This window comes from Nicotiana tomentosiformis, chromosome 12 (assembly GCF_000390325.3).
Source record: "Nicotiana tomentosiformis chromosome 12, ASM39032v3, whole genome shotgun sequence".
In the NCBI taxonomy this organism is placed as follows: Eukaryota; Viridiplantae; Streptophyta; class Magnoliopsida; order Solanales; family Solanaceae; genus Nicotiana; species Nicotiana tomentosiformis.
In genome coordinates, this window is record NC_090823.1 from 46,915,846 (window position 1) to 46,926,799 (window position 10,954).

General features: G+C 42.1%; 1 protein-coding gene across 1 annotated transcript; it reads right to left on the bottom strand.

Moving 5' to 3' along the window:
• Positions 1-3,687: 3,687 nt before the first annotated feature.
• On the bottom strand, positions 3,688-4,749 carry LOC138902579 (uncharacterized). The gene has a single exon (XM_070190461.1). It carries the CDS (start codon positions 4,747-4,749, stop codon positions 3,688-3,690), a length of 1,062 nt encoding a protein of 353 aa, XP_070046562.1.
• Between the last annotated feature and the right edge of the window lie 6,205 nt (positions 4,750-10,954).

Genomic DNA, 10,954 nt, shown 5'->3' on the forward strand with positions numbered 1-10,954 from the left:
CGTCGCATCTTCATACAAAGTCCTTTGCATCTTTCTCCATGTTGATCCAGTAATAACTGGCCCTGGTTATCTTACGAACCAAAGATTCTGCCCCCGAATGGTTTTTGTACGTGCCTTCGTGAACTTCCCTCAAAACATATTTGGTATCTCCCGGCCCCAAGCATATGGCGAGTGGGCCATCGAACGTTCTTCTGAATAGAGTACCTTCGGGCAGGCTGAACCTGGCCGCCTTCGTGTGTAGAGCTATCGATTCTTTAGGATCCGAGGGCAACTTCCCAGTCTTCAAGTAGTCTATATACTTGTTTCTCCAATCCCAAGTTAAACTTATTGAGTTTATTTCAGCATGGCCTTCTTCCATTACAGATTTCATGAGTTGTACGATCGTTCCTGAACTAAATTCATCGTCATCAACCGATGACCCCAAGTTATCCAGAGCATCGACCTCGCTATTTTGATCTCGGGGTACATGTTGTAGGGTCCATTCCTTGAATTGATGCAGTGTTACCTGCAATTTGTCTAAATACATTTGCATTCATTCCTTTTTTACTTCGAACGTCCCATTGACTTGATTTACCACAAGTAGGGAATCGCACTTAGCTTCGACCACCTCGGCCCCCAGCCTTTTAGCCAACACGAGACATGCAATCATGGCCTCATACTCGACCTCATTGTTAGTCAGTTTCACAGTTCTAATAGATTGCCTAACTACGTTAACCGTATGCAGCTTCAATACGATGTCGAGTCCAGATCCCTTTGAGTTCGAGGCACCGTCTGTAAAGAGGGTCTAGATTCTCGAGGAAGTCCCCGAGGTTAACAACAATTCCTTTTCGACTTCGGGTATTAAGGCCGGCATAAAGTTGTCCACGAAGTCTGCCAAAATTTATGATTTGATGGCAGTTCGGGGTCGATATACGATACTGTACCCTCTAATTTCTATGACCCATTTGGCCAACCGGCCCGAGAGCTCGGGGTTGAGCATTATGTTCCTTAATGGGTAAGAAGTTACGACACATACAGGGTGGCATTGAAAATATGGCTTTAACTTTTTGGAGGCGCTTAGCAGAGCGAGCACCAATTTTTCCAAGTGAGGATACCTTGTTTCGGCCTCGCCTAGAGTTCTACTAACATAATAGATAGGAAATTGTGTACCTTTCTCTTCCTGGACTAGGACTCCACTTACCTCTACCTCGGATACCGCCAAGTACAGGTACAACTACTCATCCGCCTTCGGAGTATGGATTAAGGGTGGACTCGAAAGGTACCGTTTGAGTTCTTCCAAAGCTTGTTGGCATTCCGGGGTCCAAGAAAAGTTATTCTTATTCTTCAATAGTCATAAGAATTGATGGCTCTTATTGAAAGACCTCGATATGAACCGGCCCCGGGCGGCTATGCGCCCGGTTAGCCTCTAAACGGCCTTGACACTGTCCACCATGGTGATATCTTCTATAACTTTGATTTTATCGGGATTGATCTCAATCCCTCGGTTGGACACCATGAATCCAAGGAATTTCCCGGATCCGATCCCGAATGCACATTTCTCTAGGTTTAGCTTCACATTTTATTTCTTCAGTATGTCAAAGGTTTCCTGCAAATGTTTCAAATGGTCCTCTACTCGCAGGGACTTAACTAATATGTCGTCAATATAAACTTCCATTGATTTTCCTATTTGTTCTTTGAACATCCGGTTTACTAGGCGTTGATAAGTGGCACCGGTATTTTTTAATCCAAACGGCATTACGTTATAATAATAGGTGCCAAATTTAGTGATAAAGGAAGTTTTTTCTTGATCGCCCGGGTCCATCCAGATTTGGTTGTACCCAGAATAGGAGTCGAGAAAGCTGAGTATCTCGTGGCCGGCCGTCGCATCGATTATGCGATCAATGTTAGGCAAAGGAAAAGAGTCCTTGGTGCATTCCTTGTTCAAGTCTTTGTAATCTACGCACATTCTTAATTTATTTCCCTTTTTAGGAACTACTACTACGTTATCCAACCAATCCGAGTAATTAACTTCCCGAATGGAACCTATTTTAAGGAGTTTGGATACCTCGTCTTTGATGAATGCATGCTTGACTTCGGACTGAGGCCTCATCTTCTATTTAACCGGGTGGAACTTAGGATCCAAGCTTAACTTATGAGTGGTTATTTCTGGCGGGATCCCTGTCATATCAAGGTGGGACCAAGCAAAGCAATCTATGTTAGCTATAAGGAATTTAATGAGTTTTTTCCTAAGCTCAGGAGTTAACCCCTTACCCAGGTATACCTTCTAATCGGGTAAGTATTCGATCAATTTGACTTGCTCCAGCTCCTCGACTGTTGATTTGGTGGCATCGGAATCGTCAGGGGTGATGAACGACCTAGGAACTCTGTAATTATCATCCTCGCTTGCTTCTTGCTTCTCCGGATCGGTTGGGGCTGGTGTCGGTGATTGCTATTTTGTTTCTTCCTTTCTAACCGACTTCTTGTTCTTTGATGTCGAGAGTGCGGACACCGGGATCACCCCATCGACTGCGAACATTTCTTTTGCGGTCGACTGCTCTTAGTAAACTGTCTTGATCCCTCCTGGTGTTGGGAACTTCAGTGCCTGATGTAGTGTCAAGGGTATTGCCCTCGTGTTGTGAATCCATGGCCTTTTTAATAGAGAATTATATCTCATATACCCTTCAATCACATAGAACTTTGTTTCTTGAATGGTCCCGGCGATGTTCACCAGCAGGGTTATCTACCATTTAGTAGTTTCGTATGCCATGTTGAATCTGTTTAAAACCTGGACTGCATGCACTATTTGGTCTTGTAGATCCAACTGCACTACGACCCTCGATCTGATGATATTGGCCGAGCTACCTGGGTCAATTAACACACGCTTAACTCGAGATTTATTTATGAGTACAGTTATTACCAGTGCATCATTATGCGGTTGCACAATGGCTTCGGCGTCCTTATCGTTGAAAGAGATGGTCCCATCCGGTATATAATCTCGGGTTCATTTTTCCCTTGTGATGGACACCTTAGTGCGCTTTAGCATTGGTCCCTGGGGGATGTCGACTCCACCAATGATCATGTTGATGACGTGCTGAGGTTCCTCTTGTTCGGTCTGTTTGTTGGAGTCCCGATTCTTGAACTGATTTTTGGCTCGATCACTCAAAAATTCCCGGAGGTCCCCGTTATTGTGTAACTGTGCCACTTCTTCTCTTAGTTGTTTGCAGTCCTCGGTCCTATGGCTATGAGTTCTATGATACTTACACATCAAGTTAGGGTCTCTTTGGGTAGGGTCGGACTGCAATGGTCGGGGCCACTTGGTATCTTTGATGCGCCCGATGGCAGATACGATGCTGGCAGCATCGATATTAAAGTTATATTCCGATAATCTCAGTGCCTCCTTGAGCCCGAGTGGCCTGTCAAAACCATTTTGTCCATGAGTCCCCAACTATTGTGGCCTCGATCATTTCTTTTTTCATTTCTCGCAGGATTACGCCCGGATCCACTACCCATTCGATCTCCGCTATACAGTTGATACAAATCTTTATTCGGTCTTGGTTCATTATCGTCGACTCTCTTATACCTGTCATTAGTTCTGATGGGATAAACGGACCTGGAGGGGGGCCTGAGCGGATCGTCCTCAACTCTGATTTTTTATTGTTACCTGTTATGGACGTCGGCCCAGGTTACCGACGGGTATTCTATCAAATTCTATTTCAGTTGTTGTGAAGCCAAGGAGCTTTGGGGGTTGAGTTCTTGAATGAATGCCTGAACGGCCCAATCGTCCGCAACCGGAGGCAGGTCCATTCGTTCCATTTGAAACCTCGACACGAATTCCCTGAGCATTTCGTTATCTCTTTGTTTTAGTTTGAAAAGATCCGATTTTCTGGTCTCGACCTTGATGGCCCCGGCGTTCGCTTTAACAAATACATCTGCAAGCATAGCAAACGAATCAATAGGATTAGGAGGTAAGTTGTGATACCATATCATTGCTCCTTTTGACATGGTTTCTCCAAACCTTTTCAGCAAAACCGACTCGATTTCGTCATCTTCTAAGTTGTTTCCCCTGATGGCACACGTGTAGGAAGTCACGTGCTTATTTGGATCCATGGTTCTGTTATACTTCAGAATTTTGGGCATACAAAACTTATTCAGGATTGGCTTCAGTTCCGCACTCGGGGGGAAAGGATTTTGGACAAATTTCTTGGAATCCAAGCCTTTCAATACCGGGGGTGCTCCAGGTATTTGATCAACTCTGGAGTTATAGGTCTCCACTTTTTTGTCATTGGCTTTAACCTTTGTCTCCCCCGATTCCACCCGCTTTGTCAGTTCCTCAAGCATCTTTATTATTTCGGGGTTGGTCCCGTGCTCAACTTCACCCAACCTTTTCGAGACTTGTTCATTTCTTCGGGTGTTTTCTTGGGATGGTTTGGGCTTAACTCTGCTGGGGGCGCGGCTTTGGTTCTGCAGCTGGGCTATCGCCGCCTGTTGAGCTTGTAACATTTCAATGATCATTCGCAGATTGATCCTGTCGCCTTCACCGTCGTGCGTACCCCGAGCTATTGATCGGGCTCTTCCGCGAACGTTGTTCTCGGGGTCGATCAGCAGGTTTGCATCGATGGCCACAGGTGAGTTGGCATAGATTGGGTCCGCAACTGGGACTCTGTTGGGGTCAACAGGGGGCACCTCGTTGCTAGGTACTATATTGTTGTTTTCGCCATGGTGGCCAGACTCAGCATCAACGTTCAAGTGAGCAGATTGAGAGTTTGACATTCTTAAGTTGACCTGAAATTAAAATCTTAAAGAACAAGCGTAAAACAGAGTACGTTATGGAAATTTGTATCAGATTACCACTATTATCCTTAGCCCCACGGTGGGCGCCAAACTGTTTACTGTTAAAAATGGATAACAATTAATTTTATACGTATTTTAAGGATATGTGGACTAATTCAATAAAAGTGATTAATAGCATTAGATGATCAAATTAAAGATGGAATAAATGGCCAAACCAGTTGTAAGACCAAGTTCGAGCTCAGTTGTGATCCAAACAATTTTCCTGCCTTCGATTTGGAACCAAACACTTATGAAGGGCTATGAACAAAACTAAGAACTTAGAATAATCTTTAAAAGCAGAGGAAACAAATGTATATTGCCTTTATATGCATGTTACACTGTCTATAATGAATAATGAACTTCCCATTTATATATTAGGAGAGTTTTACCCTAAGTACAGTTCTAAGAAAGGTAAAAATCTTCCTTTTCACTAATCACAGATCCACCGCTGATGCGGGCCGAGATTCATGGCATGATATCCGGTTGGACACGGATTTTACGGCCCTTCGTTAATAGTGTGCGGTAGTTTGGTAATGCTCTCGGACACGGATCTCGGTAGTTTGGTAATGATGCATCAAATAATGAACAATAGAGACTGAGATAAAATAACAAGTAAACTGTGACTGAGTACAAAACAATAATTTAGCAGATAATTCAACATGTACATGACCTCTGTGGGTCCCTACAGTTCCAACACATAATCTAAAGATGATTTACAGTCAAATTTCTACAACACATAGAGAGCATATGGCTAACAACAAGTTATTCAACTTTACAGTTTCACGGGGCGGACCAAGTCACAATCCCTTCGGCGCACGCCCACACGCCCGTCACCTAGCATGTGCGTCACTTCCAAATTAATCGCATGACACAAAAATCCGGGTTTTCATACCCTTAGGGCTAGATTTAAAACTGTTACTTACCTCAATCCGAGCAAATCACTACTCTGCAATGTCCTTGCCTCTCGAATCGGCCTCCGAGCGTTCCGAATCTAGCCACAAGCAGTACAATACCATTAATATACACTAAAGGAATCAATTCTACAAGAAATCTACTAAATTAGACTCAAAACCCAAAATCGACTCAAATCCGAACCTCAGGCCCACGACTCGAAATCCGACAAAAGTCACAAAACCCGAAAGCCCATTAACTCACGAGTCTAATCATATGAAATTCATCAAAATTCGACATCATTTGGTCCTTCAAATCCTCAAATTACTCTCTCCAAAATCCCAAGCCCTAACCCCTTATTTCACTTCAAAAACCCTACTAATTAGGTGAGAAATCAACGGGAAAATACCATAGCTAATGATAATAGAGCTCAAGAAACTTACCTCAGTGAATAACCTTGAATCCCCTTCAAAAATCCCCTCAAAAGCTCCAAAGTCCGAGTTAAAAAATGGTGGAAATGAGCAAAAATCACGAAGTCCTCAATTTATACATTCTGCCCAGCGAAGCCGCACCTGCGGTCCTTTTTCCTCTTCTGTGACACCGCACCTGCGGAATTTCCATCGCAGGTGCGGAACTCACTTAAGATTCCAGGTTCTGCATCTGCGGCCAATCTCTCGCGCCTGCGCTTGCGCACCTGCGCATAACTCTCCGCATCTGCGAAGCCAGTCATTTTCCTCCCTTCTGCGTCTGCGCCCCAGGTCTTGCACCTGCGGGCTCGCAGATGCGACAACCTTCTCGCACCTGTGCCTTCTTCCCAGCTCCTCCAATCTCGCATCTGCGATCACCCGCTCGCTTCTGTGGGCTTGCACCTGCGATGAGACATCCGCATGTGCGATTATGACAATTGAGTTAAACTTCAGCAATTCCTCCAATTTCCAAACTTGTTCCATTAATCACCCGGAATCACCCCGATGCCCTCGGGAACTCAACCAAATAGAACAACATATACCACAATATCATACGTACTTAGACAAATAATCAAATAACTCAAAATAACATCAAAACACCAAATTACACTCGGATTCAAGCGTAAGGACTTCTAAACTTTCGAATTCCACAAACGATGTTGAATCCTACCAAACCACACCCGAATGACCTCAAATTTTACACACAAGTCAAAAATAACACCACGAACCTATTCCAACTTCCGTAATTCCATTCTGATTCTGATATCAAATTTCCACTACCGACCAAAATTGCCAAAATTTTAACTTTCGCCAATTCAAGCCTAATTCTACCACGAGCCTCCAAATCTCATTCCGAACGCGCTCCTAAGTCCAAAATTACCTAGGAGCTAACAAAATTATCAAAATTAAATTCCGAGATCGTTTACCCATAAGTCAATGTACGGTTGACTTTTTCCAACTTAAGCTTCTACTTTAGAGACTAAGTGTCTCAATCCACTCCGAAACCACTCTGGTGCCGAACCAACTAACCCGGTATAACACAATATAGTTGCAAGACTTAAAAAGAAGCAAAAATGGGGGAAATAGGGCTATAACTCTCGAAACGACCGACCGGGTCGTTATACTATCAGTTAAACAAAGTCGGAGTCTAATTAGCTGGAATTTTCCAACCAGTAAGAAGGAATGCTCCTTAGTCGAGAGCCAAACGTTCGCATGTGATAGAGTTGAATTGTTCCTTAGCCAAGCCATAAAACGAGCTGTACCTCTTTAGTCGATTCAAAATCTATAGGTCGATTAAAGATATTTGAACTATTACTAATTATCTTGTAACGACCCGACCGGTCATTTTGAGTATCACATCCCCGTTCCCTCATTTACTACTCAATTTATGCCTTACAGTTGATTTATGACTTATCGGGCTAGTTGGTTCGGGTCCGGAAGGATTTCGGAGTGAAATGAGACATTTAGTCTCATAATTGAAAACTTAAGTTGGAAAAGTTGACCGGATATTCACTTATGTGTAAATGACCTCGGAATTGAATTATTATGATTCCAATAGCTCCGTATGGTGATTTTGGACTTAGGAGCGTGTCAGAAAAATATTTTTGAGGTCCGTAGTGGAATTAGGCTTGAAATGGCAAAAGTCGAATTTTTGAAAAGTTTGACCAGGGGTTCAGTTTTTGATATCGGGGTCGGAATCCAGATATGAAAATTTTCATAGCTCCTTTATGTCATTTATGTCTTGTGTGCAAAATTGGAGTTCAATTGGACGTGATTTGATAGGTTCCGACATCGTTTTTAAAAATTGGAAGTTTCAAAGTTCATTAGGCTTGAATTGAGGTGCAATTCATAGTTTTAGCATTGTTTGATGTGATTCGAGGCTTCGGCTAAGTTTGTATGATGTTTTAGGACTTGTTGGTATATTTGGTTGAGGTACCGAGGGGGCTCGAGTGAGTTTCGTGGTGGTTTCGGACCATTTCTAGGCCATTTTTAATTGCTGGTTTCTACCTACAGAGGTATGCATCGCGATCGCGAACATTTGGTCGCATTCGCGAAGAGCAAACAACAGTTTGGAACCTTGTGAATTGCGATTGCGTAGAACAAAATCTCTGTTGCACTGACCCGACTTTGGAAGCTTATATCTTGCAATCTATAAGGAATTTGGAGATGATCCAAAAATGAAATTGTAGCCCTTGATGGCTAGTTTTCAGAAATGCAAACCATTTGCATTTTGGAGTTTTGTACAAAACGTTATGACCATTATACTAAAGGCTGTCTGGAAGAGTTGGAGAGTTTGTTCTTTGTGATCGCGAAGCATTTCCCATGATCGCGAAGGGTAAATGCCTGGACAGAAGATATATTTTGAGGTTTCGGCTATTTTAACACATTTGGAGTTATGGAGCTCGGATTGAAGCAATTTTTGAAGTGATTTTCACCATATGGATTGGGGTAAGTGATTCTAGCTCGGTTTTGGTTAAATTACATGAATCTATTATTGTTTTTATTAACAAATTAGTGTTTTGGGTTGAAAATAGTAGAAAACTTCAGACTTTAATTGAGGATTTGAAGGCCGAATTGTGGTCGGATTTGAGTAATTTTGGTATGGTTGGACTCGTGGTTGAATGGGGGTTCGTATTTTGTAAGTTTTATCGGATGCAGAGGCATGGGCCCCACGGGTGATTTTTGGGGCGTAATTTCGTATATTTTGGAAAATATTAGTATTTTGATATGAAATTAATTCCTATACTTTTTGTGAGCTGAATCAAATTAATTGTGACTAGATTCAAGCCGTTTGGAAGTTGATACGCGTAGAATGGAATTTCTGGAGCATTGCTTAGCTTGCTCAACATTGGATTTGGCTTGTTCGAGGTAAGTAACTCTTTTAATCTTGGAGATGAGGGTATGAACCCTAAATATATGTATTATGTGAATTGTTGGGAGGTGACGCACATGCGAGGTGACGGGCATGTGGGCGTGCACTATAGAAATTGTGACATAATTATTTTTGTGAAATTTTGTAGTTAAATAATCTTGGCATTTTCCATACGGTTTTATGTGTTAAAGAAATTGAGCTGATAAGCATATTAAAAATCATGTTGAGGCTATGTGCCAGTATTATTAGAACCCACAGAGGTCATATTGCTGTGAATTATTTGTTTACAATTGAAAATTATACTCAGTCATATTCATGTCATTACATATCATATCTCAGTCTCTGTTATTATTTATTGATATATCATATCATCATTTTTGGGCTATTTTCATGACATTGTGAGCCCATGAGAGAGAGACTGGAGAGATTGATGACTGAGTGAGGCCGAGGGCCTGATTGTGAGGATTAGTATGTGGATCGGGGCTGCCCGCTTGCAGCAGGCCTTATAGGCTTTATTATAGCACGTGAGTTGGTCGTGCGGATCCAAATATTATTGTAGAATGTGGGTTGTCCGTGCAACACATGAGTTGGCCGTGTGCTTCCATATATTATTATTGCACGTGAGTTGTCCATGCAGCACGTGAGTTGTCTGTGCAGATTATAGCGCTTAGGCTAAAGGAGCCCCCGGAGTCTGTACACACCCCCAGTGAGCACAGGTACGTACTGAGTGCGAGTGTCGAGTGCGAGTACTGAATGACTGAGAGGACTGAGTGAAATGATACCCTAGGAGTATGCATATGATTTTATCACTGAGTTGCATCGCATTGACACGCACACATGACATACAGGCATAAAGATGTATTTTCCTCATGTTGGACAGTATCACATCATTCATAATTTCTCACACATGTTGACAGATGGGCATAGTGATGCATTTGTTTTAAACGGGTTATTTGGAAAGAAAATGAAACATCTTATTTATTATTGAAAGGATTTTGGGAAAATTATTGCTTTCAAACTTATTCATATTTTTGGAAATTTCGGTAAACGATTTGGGTTTTTCACTGATGTACTTGAAAGGGAAGACCTATTTTTAGAAAACATGATTTAGCTGAGTATTTTATTTCTGAGTTACTTCTTATATTATTGGCTTTACGTTGTTATGGACTGTGGTGGACTATTGGTTTTGGACCCGATCTTGGTAAAAGCTTGTCACTGCTTTCAACCTAAGGTTAGGTTTGTTACTTACTCAGTACATGGGGTTGGTTGTACTGATACTACACTTCTGCACATTGCGTGCAGATGTTGGCTGTTGTTGATGCGGATTTGAAGATGTACCTGCGTTCCTGTTGTAGCTGCCTCTTGTTCATGGTAGCCTTAGATTTATAAAAGCTCTATTTATGTACTATTCAAACAGACTATGTATTTATTTCATCTCCACTTTGTAAACTCTATTCTTAGAAGCTCATGATTTGTACTACCAGTTCTTGGAAAATGTATAGGGTTAAGATAATTATTTACTTAAATTGCTTTAATAATTGTTATTGGAATTGGATAGTTGAAAGTTGACTTACCTAGCGGGTTGGGTTAGGTGCCATCATGACTAGTTGGATTTTGGGTCGTGACAAGGTGGTATCAGAGCTCTAGATTCATAGGTTCTACAAATCATGAGCAAATGTCTAGTTGAGTCTTGCGGATCGGTATGATGACGTCTATACTTATCTTCGAGAGGCTACAGGACATTAAGGATAATTTCCCATCTTTCTTTATCGTGTGGAATTGATTCAGCTTGAAATATAACTCTCTGGATTCCTTCCACGCATTCATATGCGCACATGAGCGCTCGGTATCAGTTGTGTATTATCGGCTTGTGATTTCAGGGATGATGTGCGAGATGTGTATTCTATGTTTTGGT